This window comes from Erythrolamprus reginae, chromosome 1 (assembly GCF_031021105.1).
Source record: "Erythrolamprus reginae isolate rEryReg1 chromosome 1, rEryReg1.hap1, whole genome shotgun sequence".
Lineage (NCBI taxonomy): Eukaryota > Metazoa > Chordata > Lepidosauria > Squamata > Dipsadidae > Erythrolamprus > Erythrolamprus reginae.
In genome coordinates this window covers 169,796,850-169,815,104 of record NC_091950.1, presented here as the reverse complement: position 1 = coordinate 169,815,104, position 18,255 = coordinate 169,796,850, and the positions used below count along the sequence as shown (strand labels likewise).

Sequence of the window (18,255 nt, the reverse complement as noted above, 5' to 3'; positions counted from 1 at the left end):
ATGTAGTATTCAAAGCTTCCTTTTCTTTTTTCAGCTGAATTTAAATGTCAACCAGGACGTTTTCAGTGTGGAACCGGTCTCTGTGTTTTACCAGCTTTTATATGTGATGGGGAAAATGATTGTGGAGATAGCTCAGATGAACTTAATTGTGGTGAGTCATTATATGATTGATATACTTGGACAACTAAGAAAATATTTTTCACTGTCTTCCTGTGTATGTGCTGAAAACATTCCTTTATGTAATATATAGGGAACAATTTAACCTTCAGGAAAATTGTTGCTTGTGTGGAAGAAATTTTGATCAGAAATGTTTACAGGTTTTGAGATGTATACCATCCTACAACAAATCAGTGTAACATTTGAAGAATTGTATCTGTCAGATATGATCAGTGATGGGCTACCAAACTTTTTATTATCACCCCATGGGCGTGGCTTATGCATTTTGCTTCAACATCTTTCAGTGCAAATTGGGTGCTCTGGGGTGGAGCTCCAAATTTTGCTACCAGAACAGCGTTCCTGACCATTCCCGTAGAAGCCCATCACTGGATATGATGCTATCTAATGTTGGTTCAGCAGAAGAGTAAAAGATTTGATTATTTTTTTAAAAAATAAAGCTAATTTGGAGTTTTGATTCTGATTAATTAAAATCTTTAATTATTTGTTACTGCCACTACTAGTGTGTATAAAAAACTTAACAGTTGGGAAAGAATTAGATTTGAAAATTCTCAACTCTTACACAAGAAGGCAAACAAAACAATATTTATGTAAATGTCAAGACAGGATGACCCTTTCACAATATAGAAATGGCTGCCACTATGTGTTAGAAAAGCTTGATCTTCATAATTTAATAATTTAAATCATTTAAAAGAAGTAAAGTTAAACAAAGTTAAAAATTTAAAGAAGTAAAGGAAGGAGAAGGAAAACGAGAAGGAAATAGGAGGATGGGTAAAGGTGGAAGTGGTGGCATTGGTAGTGGGCGCAAAAGCGGCAGTGCTAGCAGCTGCAGCCACACAATTGTCAGTTACAACTGAGCAGTAGTAAAGCCAGTGGTGGGATTCAAATATTTTTTACTACCGATTCGGTGGGTGTGGTTTGGTGGGCATGGCTTGGTGAGCATGGCAGGGGAAATCTCCATTCCCACCCCACTGCAGGGGAAGGCTATTGCAAAATCCCCATTTCTTCCCAATCAGCTAGAGACTAGATGGGGATAGGGCCAAACAGAGGTAGTATTCACTGGTTCTCTGAACTACTCAAAATTTCTGCTACTGGTTCTCCAGAACTGGTCAGAACCTGCTAAATCCCATCTCTGCTATGGATATAACTTGCAGTGACAACAGCAGTGGCAACATGGCAACATGTACAACTGAAGGTACTTAGAGTAGAGAAGAAAGAGAAGAAAAAAAGTTAAAATAAAGTTAAAGAAGCAAAGGAAGAAACAGAAGGAGGAGAAGGAATGGCATCACAACGTAATTGGGACATATAGCATGATGGCTGAGAATAGCAGTGATTACATTGGTGCAATGGAATATGAAACAGCAATGCAACTAGTAATGGGCTCCTATGGCTCTGGTACAGTAGAACCAGAAGAATAGTTTTGGTCAGGTACGCAGAACCAGTAGAAAATTTTTGAATTTTTTTTCTGTTTTTCCCTTCTGGTCTTTAGGTATTTTTTTCCTATTGCAGTAAATGAATATGTATAATTTTAGAAGAGCTATGCGTGCGTATATATACATACAGTTTATATAGTAGATAACGTATATTTTTGTGTGCCTGTGTGTAATATGTATGTACACATATGGCATATATACATAGAAGTAAATAGTATATTTTGAATGTTCAGTAATAGTTAATAGATAGGCAAATTGTATCTTTTTGAGGCAAGGAGAGGCCAGGCGCCCTAACCCAAACCTTTGACGTAAGTAACATCAAGTTGTCCACCTTTAAGCCAGTCACATGACCTTTAAGCCACCCTGGGTCACATGATCGCCAAGCCACTCCCACCTAGTCACATGGCTGACAAACCACACCTACAAAATCAGCCATGCCCACAGTATGGTAGTAAAAATTTTTGAAGCCCATCACTGAATGCAACATGTCAAAACAGTGACAACCAAACACTGCATAGGAGTAAAGGAAGGAGGAATATAGGGACAACTTACATTAACAAACTGTTTTATTTCAATGCTAGCCATAAGAGGAAATTAAACACTAGCCACAAGAGAGAGCAGAGTATTCAATTTTAGGTATAAGTTCAGCATTAATATCAAGAGTGATTGTTAAAAAAATTAAAACCCTGCATACACCTGTTTTTTAAAAAATATTTAATTACATTTTTAAATACACATTTTTTAAGTTTTTGAATTTTTAAAGAAATTAAAGAAAAGATGAATCCAATGATTAAAAATTAGACCAATTTATTATCATAAAATTAAATTACTTCATAAAACAATTTTAATTATTTTTAATTTAAACAAATTACATTTCTAAATCTTTAAGATTTTTAAAATGAAAAAGAAGTTATCCAAACACTATTAAATTAGACAAATTAGGCAAAATTAGAAGTATTGCTTTAAAAAGAAAAAAGACCCTGACTTGTAACTACTGCGAGCAAGAATTCACTATTTTTCTATAATATTTTACAATAACTGCAAACTAAGAGCCTTCTTTTCCCTTTTATTATTTTTGCTTCTACATTCTGTGGATAACAAACTATATCCTGAAGGATTACAAACTATATTTTGAATGTAATCTGATTTGTCTTTGATCTGATCTGATTGAAATAAAGTTTACTTCAACACTAGCCATAAGAGGGAGCAAAAGACTAACATTTAAGTGTTATATCAACATTATCCACAAGAGGAAGCAATGATCAATTTTAAAAAACAAATGGGATATGAAAAAAATGTTTTTTAACAAATAAAACACTACATAAACCAAATTGGACATTGGAACTATTGGGACCATTTGCAAGAAAAATAGCATTCATAGAAAAACACATATTCATTTTTTAAAAAGTCTAACATTGTTGTGATTTGCAAAATATGTGCCATATATGTATTTTTGCCCATTTAAGACATAAATTATATACCTACTGAATGTAAACTAAATGAATTACTGAAGGAAAAAGTAAAGGATCTAGAGCTAAGTCTAGCCACTGTGAAATTCAAGCAGCAAAATGAGAAACTTCAGCTAAATATAATAGAATTGTTTATTGGCCAAGTGTAACTGGACACACAAGGAATTTGTCTTTGGTGCATATGTTCTCAGTGTACATAAAAAGACAAGATACATTTGTCAAGAATCATAAGGAACAACATATAATGATAGTCATAGTGAACAAATAAGCAATCAAATCATACTGGGAAACAATATGAATCATAAGGATGCAAGCAACAAAATTACAGTCATGCAGTCATAAGTGGGAGGAGACGGGTGATAGGAACGATGAGAAGATTAATAGTAATAGTAATGAAGACTTTGCATATTGAGAAAGGAGGACTCACTGGAGAAGAGCCTAAAGCTGGGAAAGACTTGGGGCAAAAAAAGAAGGGGATGATAGAGAATGAGGTGGCTGGATGGAGTCGCTGCAGCAGTAGGCATGAAATTAAATGGACTCCAGAGGATGGTAGAGGACAGGAAGGCCTGGAGGAATGTTGTCCATGGGGTTGTTATGGAATGCAGAATTGGTGAAAAGTTTGACAGTGTTGAGGTTACTTATTTACATACTTATTTATATATTTATTTATTTATTTGGTCAAGCATTGACAATACATTGTCAGGTATTGGTATAAACATAAACATAAGCAAAGTAGGTACAGGTAAATTTGGACAATGACAGTAAGACAGGGCACAATGATGCACTTATGCATGCTCCTTACATTCCTCTTAGGTATGGGGTGAGGTCGACTATAGACAGTCTAAGGTTAAAGTTTTTGGAGAAAACACAGAGTCAGGTAGTACATTCCAGGCATTGACCACTCTGCTGCTGAAATCGTATTTTATACAATTGAGTTTGGAGCAATTTATATTGAGTTTGAATCTATTGTGTGCTTGTGTATTATTGTGGATGAAGGTGAAGTATTCATTGACAGGTAGGACATTGTGGTACATAATTTATGAACAACCTTTAGAGCATAATGAAGGTGACGTAACTCTAAACTATCTAAGCCCCAAATTTCAAGTCTGGTAGAATAATGTATTTTGTTGTGCACAGCAGAGTGTAGGACTCTTCTTGTGAAATATTTCTGGACTCTCTCGATTGTATTAATGTCCGAAATGCAGTGCGGGTTCCACATAGGTGAGCTGTATTCGTGAATTAGTCTAGCATATGTTTTGTATGCTCTGGTTAGCAGTGTAATAATGCAGAGTGATGGTGTCCAGGAAAAAAAACCCTGTTCTTGTGTCTAGTTGTTCTGGTGTGCAATGTCCTATAGTGTCATTTTGAGGGTAGAGACATAAATTGAGGGGACAGTTTATGTCAAGGATGCGAGGGATCTGTAAATATTTTCACAGCCCTCTTTTTGACTTGTGCAGTATACAGCTCCTCAGTAGAAGGCAGGTTGGCAGTAATTGTTTTTTCTACAGTTCTGATTATCCTCTGGAGTCTTTGAAACCAAACCAGACAGTTATAGAGATGTAGTTGACAGACTCAGCAATTCCTCCACAGAGGCAGAAAGAACATTCTTTGTTGTGTTTTTTTGATAATATTTTTGATGTTAGGTGACCATTTTAGGTCTTGAAATATGATGGAACCTAGAAATTTGAAGGTCTCTAGTGTTGATACTATGTTATCTAGTACTGTAAGAGATGATAAGATGAGAGGGTTTCTCCTAAAGTCTACCATCATTTCTACAGTTTTGAATGTGTTCAGTTCCAGATTGTTCCAGTCGTACCACAAGGCTAGTTGTTTAATCTCCCATTCGTATGTTTTATTTATTTTTATTTATTTACTTTATTTGTCATACAAATATAGTATTGTATTATAGTATGTTTAGCATAATATAAGTATAAAGTAGAGATAGAAAAGATAAAAAGACATTAGGACAGGAACGGTAGGCACAAAGGTGAACTTATCCCCACCCCTTACAGACCTCTTAGAAAAGGGGAGAGGTCTATTGTAGATAATGTAAGGTTGAAGATTTTGGGATTGGGGGAAGAAACAACAGAGTCCAGTAGTGATTTCCAGGCGTTGACCACTCTATTGCTGAAATCGTATTTTCTGCAGTCTAGTTTGGAGCAATTTACATTTAATTTGTATCTATTGCGTGCTCTTGTGTTGTTGTTGTTAAAGGTGAAGTAGTTGCTACCAGGGAGTACATTATGATGTATGATTTTATGAACAACAGTTAAATCAGTTTGGAGGCGGCGTAGCTGTAAATTTTCTAAACATAGTAATTGAAGTCTGGAGGAGTAAGGTAATTTGTTGCGTGAGGAGGAGTGTAGGACTCTTCTTGTGAAGTATTTCTGGACTCCTTCAATTGTATTAATGTCTTTTATGCAGTGTGGATTCCATACAGGTGAGCTGTGTTCAAGAATTGGTCTGACAAATGTTTGTATGCTCTAGTTAGTAGATCAGTGTTTCTAAAGAAGCTGCGTAGAATTAAGTTTGTGACTCTTAGTGCTTTTTTGGCAATGCTGTTGCAATGGGCTCTGGCACTTAGGTCATTGGAAATGAGTACTCCAAGGTCTTTGACTGAGTGAGGGTTTTCTGCGAGTCCAAGTGTGTATTTAGTATTCAGATTCTTTTTACCAATGTGTAAAAAGAGCATTTGTTGGATGAGATTTGGAGTTGCCAGTTATTAGACCATTCAGCTACATGGTCAAGGTCCTATTGAAAGGTAGAAATATTATCAGAGGTATTAAATAGCTTAATATCATCAGCAAAGAGAATACAATTGCTTGTAATCTTGTCACAGAGTTCGTTTATGTAGAGTATAAAGAGAGTAGGTTCTAGGACACTGCCTTGCGGAATGCCACTGTTAACTGCAGCAGGATTAGATATGGCATTACCTATTTTGACCACCTGTTGTCTATTTGATAGGAACGCTGATATCCAATTGTGCAGTGGCCCTGAGATGCCATAAGATTTTAGTTTTATAAGAAGTTTGTTGTGAACTACTGAATCAAAGGCTTTGCAAAAGTCTATGTAGATTGTATCAATTGATTTACCCTGGTCAATTTGGGTAATCCATATGTTTTTAAGTATAAAAGTTGCAGGTAGCAGGATAATTTTTTTCTGAAACCAAATTGTTTGTTGGAAAGTAGGTTATTTGTTTCAAGGTGGAGTGTAATGGATTGTTAATGATGGATTCCGTGACTTTGCAAGTGGTGCAGGTCAAGGAGATTGGTCTATAATTTTCAACATTGCTAGGATCACCCTTTTTGAAAATAGGGATGACTGTGGCTGGAGACCAGAGGTTAGGTAGGGAGCTAGTTATAGAAGATATTTTGAAAATTATGCTTAGGGGTTCAGCCAGAATTGAGGAGAGGTTTTTTTAAGAAGTATGCACATAGTCCCTCAGGTCCGATAGATTTCATCATTGTCTCAAATGAGACCATCACTGTTGTATCACCTGCAAACTTCAGTAGTTTAACAGATGGATTGTTTGAGATACAATCATTGGTATATAAAGAGAAGTGGAAAGAGCACACATTCCTGGGGGAGGGGGTGCTGTGCTAATTTTACAGGTATCTAATGTGATTCTGCTTAGCTTCACCAACTGTTTCCTTTTTGTACAAGTGTGTTCAGGTACCTCTATCTAATTTAGTTTAGTTAGAAGAATGTCTGGAATGATGGTATATAATGCTGAACTGAAGTCTACAAAGAGGATCCTTGTGTAGGTCTTTGGAGATTCAAGATGTTTATTACATCTTCCAATTATTTATCTATTTCTATCTCAAACCATCTAAATTTTATATCATCATAATCATCTCAAACACATAATCGCTTTCAAAATACATTACTGCATTATTCATTATTACATTATTATGTCCATTATATTATTTTAAATCACTTAGTCCCAATACAATTCATATCTGTCCTTCAAATATATAATTTTGTAATTTAACAGCAAAGAATGTCATATTTTGCCTCTCTGAAAAAATGTTTAAATTTCAATTCAATTAATTTCAATTCAATTACTCAAGTAATATATTCAAAAAAGGAAAGGAAAACCACCTAGTACATTATAATATGTTAATTTAACACTTATTATGTTTAAATTCAAAGGTAAGTTAGCATAAAACTAATAAAGCACTGCGTATTATATTAGTGCTCTTCATCCATCTTTGTCATTTTTTCAACCTTAGCATTTTTATACTTGAATTTTCTACATTCACACAATCTTAATTCTTTATTTTCTGTCTTTTCACCTTTACCCTTTTTATATTTAAATTTTCTGCATTCCCACAACCTTATCTTCTTAACTTCTTTCTTTTCCCCTTTCTTTTCACTTTTCTTTTTATCTCTCTGGCTAATCTTTCTCTATATTCCTATTCCCCTTCTCATTAGGCTTCTTTGCCCCTTATTAATAAAATTGTCAGTACTGTTTTCAGTAAAATCAATAAATTCATCACTCCTGTCAACATATTCATGACTTCCAAAATCATAATTTTCATAATGTTTGTAATCATCTGTAAAAAAATCATTACTATGATTCATAGTCTTAATTTCATTTCTAGCAATCTTTTCTTCTTCTTCTTTCTCATATATAGTAGACCCTTCAGTCAACTCCTCTTCTGTATAGTCCTCTTTTGCTTTTAATTTTTCCTGAATTTTATTTTGTTCTGCTTGAATTTCACTTTTAGTCAGTACTTTTGGTTCTATTCCACATTTTTTTCAATATCCCTGCAGTCCATCTTATTCAGTCCATCCCTGCTTGAGCTAAACAATCAATTTCATTTCCTCCCCTTAGAAGATAATATGCAGATATATTATTGGTGAAGGAACATAATCAAGCATGTTACTGATAGGAAGAAAAGGGATTTTTCACCCAAGGGAAAAATGGTGTGAGTTGGTGATAGGAGGTTCACTTCTCAGAGGAATGAAATTAGCAATCTGTAGACAAGACAATCTATCAAGGGACATATGCTGTCTTCCTGGAGCAAAGATCAAAGATGTGTTTGAGAGGCTTACTAAAATAATAAAGCCCACAGATTATTGTTCCTTTCTCCTCTTTCATTTCGGAATGAATGATACAACAAAGCCTGAAAACAATTTTAAGATAAAATGAGCAGCTGGCACGAATGCCAAAGAGACAGGAGGTAGTGCTTTCACCTGTATTTCCAATGGAAGATCAACATCTAATTAGGGAACCAAGGAATAAACCGCTGCCTTAAATAATTGTGCCATTGAGAGAACTTTGGATATCTAGACCATGGTTCATATTACCTACATGAAGGGCTTCTGGCAGGGAATGGCCTATACCTCACAATAATAAGGAAGAGTGTTTGGAAAACAACTGGCTTAGCTGTTTTGAAATGTTTTAAACTGGGAGGGGAGGCAGACCAATTTTTAGGACCAAATTCCAAGAACAAATCTCAAGGAATCCAATCAAAAAATGCAGTGGCGTGTGCAATTACAGGTATACCTAGGTACGTCCATATTACTCCATCTCTACACTAGCTGCATTGGTTGCGAGTTGGTCTCCGAACACAATTCATTGGTTATTGGTTCTTACCTTTAAAGCCATAATGGCTCAGAGCCAGACTATTTACAGGACTGCCTCCTCCCTCATACCTCGCTACAGCCAATAAGGGCCCACAGAGTCAGCCTTCTCCAGGTCCCATCCCACCAAACAGTGTTAGTTGGCGGGACCTCAGGGAAGAACCTTCTCTGTGGCAGCTTTGACCCTGTGGAATCAACTGCCCCCAGAGATTCATATTATCTCCTCCTTACCGGTTTTCCGGAAAGCTGTCAAAACCTGGCTTTTCTGGCAGTCCTGGAATTAAGATTGATTGTTAGTATGCATGGGTTTTTTAACGATATATGTGTTGTATCCTGTAATGGCTACCTTGTATCTCTGTAAATAGTTTGTTCCTTGTTAAAGCGCTGTCTGAGCTAGAATCAGGAAGTCGCTCCTGATTGGCTCAGACGCGGCTGCTCTTGCTTTGGCGGGAACCGCAAATGTATAAAAGGAGCGGTTTCTCCCAGGTAGAGCAGACGGTACTAGCTGAAAGTCACTTACCTTTTCTGAGCTGAATAAAGGTACCGTTCTCACCTAACCCTGCCTCTGGGTTTATTTCACTGGCGACGACGGACGAAAGAAACCACGCGTGCAACATGAACAACCTCCAAATCGGCCGGGCTCCTGAGTTCTTCGATCCCGAGAAGACTTCCTGGGACGACTAGCCAACTTCGAGATCTTCCTCGAGGCAGCAGGAATACGGGACGCCGACGCCGATCGGAGACGGGCCATCTTCCTAAACTACTGCGGTCCAGAAATCCGCGCCCTCGCCCAGACTCTCACCGACCCGCTGCCAGCAAGATCCGTCGCTTGGGACGTCCTGCAAGCCAAGTTCGCAAGCCATTTCAAGCCAACAAAACCAGCCATGGATTTCCGGCACCAGTTCTCCAGAATGGCTCAGCGCGAAACGGAATCAATCAACCAATTTGCAACGCGACTTCGAACGGTGCTTGCGAAATGCAAGTTTGACAACCCAGAAGCTCGCCTCACCGATGCCTTAGTCTTTGGCATGAGAAACGCCTCGGTCAGGAACAAACTCCTCACCGAAGACGAACCGACCCTACAAACAGTGATTAAGCTAGCACAAACCGCAGAGGTCGCCGACGCCGCTGCTAAAGAGCTGATGGATCACGAAAGGAAAGAAATCATCGCCAAGATAGACTCCACGTTTTCCCGCGCCGAGGACCCAGACGACCTCAGCCCACCAGCTCGCAATGAGGACAGCTGTTTCCTGCTGCAAGACCAGCCGAGACAACACAGATTTCCTCACCCCGCCGCCCCCTGCGCCGGCTGCCGAGGAAACCATCAGCGCCAACGATGCCCCTTCCGGGACGCCATATGCAGCCGCTGCAACCGACGCAGCCACATCGCCGAAGCCTGCAGAGCATCTGCACCGGAGGAAACCTTCTCCACTCCGCGCCATCAACGACCCCAGAATCAAACACCTCAACCGCGAGAAAACCGACCTTTCCGTTTTTCGGGCCGAAAGAACTACTCAGCCGCTAACCGCGACTACTCAAGAGGTAACACTCAATTTTCCGTAAATAACACGGCAACAAAAAATGGGGGCAAAATTGTAATTTCACTACTTCTAAACAACAAGCCATGTTCTATGGAGCTTGACACGGGGTCTAAATACACCATTATGCCGTGGGAAAAGCTTAAATTGTACATGCCTAGCCTATCTAAATCTGAGCTATTGCAAACCTCATTGGTAATTAGAGATTTTCAAGGGGGGATAATCTCTGTTCTGGGCAAAGTGAATGTACCTATTGTGTTTAAGAATGTTAAATGTACCCTGCCTATGATTGTTGTTACAGGGGCTAAGCACTCTCTCCTGGGGTTGGCTTGGATGGAACCTTTGGGAATTGAAATTTCTGGTATTTGTACTGTTAACTCTGATAGCATGCCTAACTTTTTACAAGAGTTCCCTGAAGTGTTTAGCCCCACCCTGGGATCGTATAAATGGCCCCCTATCTCGTTTTCTATTGACCCCAAGGTCCCGCCTGTCCGGCTCAAACCTCGCAGGGTACCCCTCCCGCTCCTCCCCAAACTTGACCTGCAGCTGGATAAGCTCATAAGCCAAGGCATTTTAGTTCCTGTGGAGCAGGGACCATGGGAAACACCCATAGTCACGCCTCTAAAACCAGATGGCTCCTTAAGAGTTTGCGCTGACTATAAATCTACGCTAAATAAAGCCCTCCAACACCACCCTTACCCCATTCCGGTGGTACAACAACTCCTGCACTCCCTGGGGGAAGGAAAGAGGTTTGCAAAGATCGATCTCGCGCAAGCTTATCAGCAGTTGCTTGTCGATGAACCGACAGCAAACGCGCAAACAATTGTGACCCACAGGGGTGCCTTTAAATGTACCAGATTACAGTTTGGAGTAAGCATAGCCCCAGGGATATTCCAAAGCATAATGGAACGTTTGTTATCTGGGATAAATGGGGCCATTCTCTATTTTGATGACATCTTAATTGCAGGGGAAAACCAAGAACAGCTCAACAAAAGAATAAGGGAAGTACTTCAGAGACTTCAGGACAAAGGGTTAAGAATTAAGCCTGATAAATGCGTCTGGGGAACCAACAGTGTAGAATTCCTGGGTTATAAAATCGATAAGGAAGGCATCCACCCCACGACTGAGAAACTGAGAGTCATTAGAGAAGCCCCAGAGCCACAAAATAAGACTGAATTGCAAGCATTTTTAGGCCTTCTTAACTTTTACTCCGTCTTTTTAAAACAGAAGGCAACAGCAGCAGAGCCTCTACACCGCTTACTCCAGAAAGAAAACCCTTGGACATGGGGGAGAACTGAGCACGAAGCCTTTGTACAAATTAAACAATTATTAACTTCTAAAAGTGTGGTAGTCCGGTATAGTACTTCGCTACCCATCAGGCTTACGTGCGACGCTTCCCCTTACGGCGTGGGAGGAGTTTTAGCTCACGTTTTGCCCAATAATACTGAGGCCCCAATTGCCTTCTTTTCCAGAACGATGACCAATACAGAAAGAAATTATAGCCAACTAGATAAGGAGGCTCTAGTTTTAGTGGCAGGGGTGAAGAAGTTTCATAATTACCTTTTTGGGAGAAGTTTTGAATTGGTTACCGACCACAAACCTTTACTAGGTCTCTTAGCCCCAAACAAGCCCACTCCTCCATTCATGTCCCCAAGACTAATCAGATGGGCTCTTTTCCTCTCAGGATACCAGTACGAGCTCATCCATAAAGGGGGTAAAACCATCAACCACGCAGATGGTCTCAGTAGGTGCCCCATGGCAGAGTTAGTGGAGGACCCTGCCCCATCTGCTGATGTCTTCATGATAGAGCTCGAAGACAACCCACTAACTACTGCAAAAGAGGTGGCTGCACACACGCAGCAAGATCCAACCCTAAAACAGGTGGTAAACTGTGTACTTAAGGGATGGCTAAATGACTCTGTGAAACCTGAATTGTGTGACTTCAAAACCAAAAGACTAGAATTGTCATATGTAAAAGGTTGTCTGTTGTGGGGGGATAGAGAGATCATTCCTAAAAGCCTAAGGGTAAAGGTACTCGAAATGTTACATGTGGGCCATCCTGGGATTGTCAGGATGAAGGGCCTAGCTAGAGGGCACTTATGGTGGCCAGGTTTGGATGCTGATATTGAAAACTGGGTAGCCAAATATGATCCATGCCAAGAATCACGGCCTAACCCCCCCCCCCAAAAAAAAACAACTCCAGCAGAGTGGGAGCAACCTGCGGGGCCATGGTCCAGGGTCCATATTGATTTTGCAGGGCCAGTGGGGTCACAATACTTCTTAATTGTAGTTGATGCATTTTCCAAATGGGTGGAAATCATAGCAATGAACAACATAACCACAAGTGCCACCATTAAGGTGCTGCGCAGATTGTTTGCTACCCATGGTTGCCCTGATATCCTAGTGTCTGACAATGGGCCACAATTAACGGCCAGGCAGTTTGAATTGTTCTTAGATAATCTAGGAGTCAGACATGCACTCATCTCGCCTTACTCGCCCTGGGCTAATGGCTTGGCAGAACGCTACGTTCGCGTGGCAAAAGAAGCATTGAGCAGGTCAGGCCCTGATGATGTACAACAGAATTTGGACCAGTTTTTGCTAACCCAGCACATTACCCCAAACACTCACACGCACGTAAGCCCTGCTGAGTTACTAATGGGAAGGAAACTAAGGTCCCCACTAGATAGGTTACACCCAAGGTTTTGTACAAATAAACCAATGCATGTAAACCCTGAAAGACAAATGTATTTGGGACAAAATGTGTTTGTAAAAATTTTTGATGGGGGTGTAAACTGGATGAAGGGAATTATTGTTAAACAAACTGCTCCTAAAACATATATTGTAAAATTGGAGGATGGTCGAATGTGGAAGAGGCACATTGACCACGTAAGGAAACACATGGAAAACTCCCTGGAGCAAACCGATGACACAGACTCTCCCATTTCAACAGACTTTAACACGCAACCCAATTTACTAGACATTCAAATGGACTTATTGGGTCAGGGAGAATCCTCCAGCGACGCCGAACCATCTTCCTCCTCCGAAGTCAGCGTTGTGCCTACCAGGCCGAATCAGCAGGCTGGAGCCCAAAACAGGCCCCAGCTGCGCCGGGGGAGCAACAGCGAGCCGACCTCCATCGTCAGTAGCGAGGACGCAACTGAACTGCGCAGGTCGGAGCGAGCCTCGCGGAGACCCGGCAGATTGGACGACTTCGTCACATGGCTTTCGTGATGGATGTATCCAAACTAAGGAGGGAGGGGTGTTGTATCCTTTAATGGCTACCTTGTATCTCTGTAAATAGTTTGTTCCTTGTTAAAGCGCTGTCTGAGCTAGAATCAGGAAGTCGCTCCTGATTGGCTCAGACGCGGCTGCTCTTGCTTTGGCGGGAACCGCAAATGTATAAAAGGAGCGGTTTCTCCCAGGTAGAGCAGACGGTACTAGCTGAAAGTCACTTACCTTTTCTGAGCTGAATAAAGGTACCGTTCTCACCTAACCCTGCCTCTGGGTTTATTTCAATATGTGATTTTATTGATTTTTTTAAACTTCTTTTTTACTTGTATTGTATTTATAACCATTGTTAGCCACTCAGAGTCTGTTTCAGAGTGAGCAGCATATAAATGAAATGAAATGAAATGAAAAAGGAAGGAAGGAAGGAAGGGAAGGAAGGAAGGAAACCCAGTCTTCTAGTACTTGAGGGGCAGTCAAAGAACAATATGTAATCATGAAAGAGTGATCCAACCTAGAACTAAGGAAGAATTTTCTGACAGTGAGAACAATTAATCAGTGGAACAACTTTCACCCAGCAGTTATGGATGCAACGTCACTGGAGGTTTTTAAGAAGAGATTGGACAACTATATGTCCAGAATGGTATATGGTCTCTGCTTAAACAATGGGTTGACCTGGACGACATCCAAGGTTCCTTCCAATCCTGTTCTATTTATTCTACTTGTACAACCATTTTGCAAATGCTTTCATAATTCATTACTATTTAGATTCTATACTATTATTTTACTAGTACTTGTACAACAACCCCCCCAGCCCTCTAGAATCAGCTCCCTCCAGAGATTTGAACTGCCCCCACCGTCCTCACCTTTCGCAAGAGCCTTAAGACCCATCTATGTCACCAGGCATGGGGCAACTAGTACATCCCTCCCCCGTTCTGACCATTAAATTTATGTGTGGATATGATTGTGATATATTAATTGTTTTTTAAGATGATGGGGTTTTAGTCACAGTTTCAATTATTAGATTTGTACTTATATTGTTTATATTATTGTTGTGAGTCACCCCGGGTTAATTAATTAATAATAATAATGATAATTATAATGATGATGATAGCAATAATGATAATAATAATAATAACAACAACACTTTATAGCAAGAAATCCATTTTGTACTTTTTAAAGTAGTGTTAGCATAATGCTGTATGATAAATTTCTAACAAAAATTGCCTTTTTATTATACATTTTTATTATTAATTATAATTTTAATGATTAAATTATAATAACTTGATTAATGATTAATAAAAATATTTATTTATTTATTAAAATAATATGATATTAGGATTATTTGTATGCCTATGTTTAATCTAGCTACCTTCTTTTCTTTCCCCATCTCCAACTTCTAGATACACATGTTTGCTTACCAGGTCAATTTAAGTGCACAAAGAATCAGAAATGTATCCCAATAAATCTCAGGTGTAATGGACAAGATAATTGTGGTGATGAAGAAGATGAAAGAGATTGTCGTAAGTCATTTTCTTAAATATGTAAAAATTCAAAAATCTTCTCAAACATAACAATCATGGCACATGAACCAAAAGTTATAAAACAAAAAGCTAAAGATGATTCCAGGAAACATAAATATTTTAAATATATAGATGGTTTCCTAGATCCATACAATACTTTTCTTGCCAGGGAGAGGAAAATTTGAGGGACCTTCATGTAGTAAGGAACTGGAGCGATTAAAGAAGCTGGCGCATGATTTTTCTAAGGCCCTACTTAAATTATTTGGATGTTTCCAATGGCTTTGGCTAGCTGCCATTTATGTTGACCCCTGGGCACTGATGTGATGGACCTCTGAATTACAGTCTTTGTTACCCAAGCAGCCACCTATGACTGTAATCTTTTTCTACACCTAGGATGGGAAGGTTGTTATGGGATTATGGGATGGATAGTAGAACTGCCACAGAATCTGACACCATTCAAGCTGATGAGTGCATGAATGCAGGAATGATCAAATGGCGTAGCTGCTGTTTTTATGAAGGATTAGAGTAGCTATAATTGTTTGTGTAGGTTGATTGTCGGTGGGGTGAGAATAGTGAATGGGTGAAGGAATGAGAGTTAAGAGTCTTTTCTCTTGGGAGTGGAGAACAAGGAATAGGAGAAAGTTGGAGGAAAAGGCAGATAAAAATACAGTGTTCCCTCACTTTTCGCGGGGGATGCGTTTTGAGACCGCCCGCAAAAGTCGAATTTCCGCGAAGTAGAGATGCAAAAGTAAATACACTATTTTTGGCTATGAACAGTATCACAAGCCTTCCCTTAACACTTTAAACCCCTAAATTGTGATTTCCCATTCCCTTAGCAACCACTTAGATTATTACTCACCATATTTATTTATTAAAGTTTATTAAAAAAAATATTTATTAAAGGTGGACGAATGTTTGGCAGTGACATATGACGTAATCAGGTGGGAAAAAACGTGGTATAGGGGGAAAAACTGCAAAGTATTTTTTAATTAATATTTTTGAAAAACCGTGGTATAGACTTTTCGCGAAGTTCGAACCCGTGAAAATCGAGGGAACACTGTATTGCAAATGTGACAAGCAAGGATATGTATGGTAGAAATCTGAGGGTGACCTTTCCTCGGTATCCTGAGACTGCTAGTTAAAGAGTAGTCCAATGTTGAGGCCTCAGTATTATATTCCACAATGGATTATCAAATCCTCAGGGGCCTTGGACTTCTGATGTTGCTTCTGAATATCAAATTGGCTTGCAATAAATCTTCACATGGAAATGTCTACATGGATAAAACAGCCAAACTAATATATATAACTGAGACCTTTGATAGAAATATACTTAGCCAGATTTGGGATCAGAAATGCACCTTCCCAATTTATAAGTTTTGCATTAGCCAAGGATCTAAGAAAGTAGGAAGGGATGGTTGTTGTCATTCATAAATTGTTGAGGACTCTCAGTGGCCCGGTGCTGTATATAACTGAATGTGAAACCCTGTAGAGGAAGATTGGTTACAGAAACACATCAGCTTTTAAAGGAAGAGGCACTATGCCCCTTCCTCAAGAAACCAGTATGCCTCAATGAATTCTGGATTTAGCAGCTTTCAGTATTATTGATTGCAGTATGCCAGACGTGGGTTTGTCCCGGTTCGTACCGGTTCTTAGAACCGATAGAGGTGGTAGGCTCCGCCCACCCACCCGGGATGCTTCTGTGCATGTACAGAAGCTTCCGTGCATGCACAAAAGTATTGTGCACACCAGCATGCACACTTATCATTGACAAAATTATTTACAACCCACCATTACAGTATACTTCTGGATGCTATTTACCTTTCTCTATAGTCAGTTAATATTGATAGGAATAATAATATTGATAAGAAGGAATTGAGAGCCTTTTATCTATGGGATTCCACGGAGCTTAACACTTGCCCTCTTTTTTCCCAACTTTTACATGAAATCTCCAGGTCAGGTTATTGATTGGTTTAAGCTCTGGCATCATCAGTCTGCTTTGTATGCAATTATACTTTTAAATTATCCAGGGCCCTTTAGTCTCTAAATTCATGTAAAAGATACCACCAAACAGGTTGAAGCATAATTTTATAATATAATGGTAGTATTTAACACAAAGGGAATAATATTCAGCTGGCTATATGGGATTATCCATGGTAAGAAACAATATATGGCCTAATCTAAGTGTTAAGATGCAGATGTTGGACAAATACTGCCGGCTTTTGCAAAAGTCAATGCACTATGATAGGAAACATGCAAAAGAATATTTTATGTAGTTTATTTATGCTATTTTCCACATGTCTAGTCAAAATCAAATTCTAAAAATAGATTAAATTACTAAATTATACTAAAGTAAAAATAATTAAAAGTAGTATACTATATCATGGGAACAAATGCATCCAATTTGATTTACTTTTGAGTAACCGTGTATAAGAGTAAGTTAGGGTATTGGTTAAGGTACTAGGCTGGAAACCAAGAGGCTATAAGTCCTAGTCCTGCCTTAGGCACAAAGCCAGCTGTGCGACCTTGGGCAAATCACTTTGTTTCTGCCCCAGGAAAAAGAGAATGGCAATTTCAAAAGAAGAAAACCCTTGTTATGAAAACAGCAGGGATTGGTCCAGGCAGTCACCCTAAGTCAAAAACTGACTGAAAGTCACACACACAAAAATGTATCAGTTAATAATAGATTTAAATTCACTAGAAAATGATATATTAATGTTTCCTTATATTAATAAAATGTAATATATTTCTTTAAAATATTATATCTTGCAATGAAGTATATTGCTGAATATATTTTGATAAATTATTTTGAAGTACTGTAATGGTTTATTTTCAATATCTGCGTTAAAAAGGCATTAAAATATAGAATTTAAAAACTCTTGTTGATATTAAGATATTGATCATTTTAATTTGATTTATAAATACATGTCTTCCCTCTTTTTTAAAAAAAAGCGGAAAACAGCTGTTCTCCTGACCATTTTCAGTGTAAAACCACAAAGCATTGTATTTCTAAACTGTGGGTGTGCGATGAGGACCCAGACTGTGCTGATGGGTCTGATGAAGCAAATTGTGGTGAGTTCTATAAACAATATGATTTTCCCTATGTTTTTCTTTTTTAATTCAAAATTGGTATATTTAGAAAAGTAACATTATTGGCTATCAACCTGAAGAATATATATGGCTGCCCATCAATCAGAAGACTGGGGTTTTTTTTATTGATTATGATCCCATAGATTAATTCTTACCAGAATAACAAAATAACAGAATTGGAAGGGACCTTGGAGGACTTCTAGTCTGATTTTAACGA

At 38.8% G+C, this 18,255-nt stretch overlaps 1 protein-coding gene across 1 annotated transcript in view; it reads left to right on the top strand.

The window, feature by feature from the left end:
• The window catches only part of LRP1B (LDL receptor related protein 1B), a 1,143,506-nt gene that overhangs the window by 1,035,064 nt on the left and 90,187 nt on the right, over positions 1-18,255 (top strand). Inside the window, exons 64-66 of the mRNA XM_070731453.1 lie at positions 35-151; positions 14,832-14,951; positions 17,901-18,020. Coding sequence (XP_070587554.1) covers positions 35-151; positions 14,832-14,951; positions 17,901-18,020 — 357 coding nt within the window. The remainder of the gene's footprint in view (positions 1-34; positions 152-14,831; positions 14,952-17,900; positions 18,021-18,255) is intronic.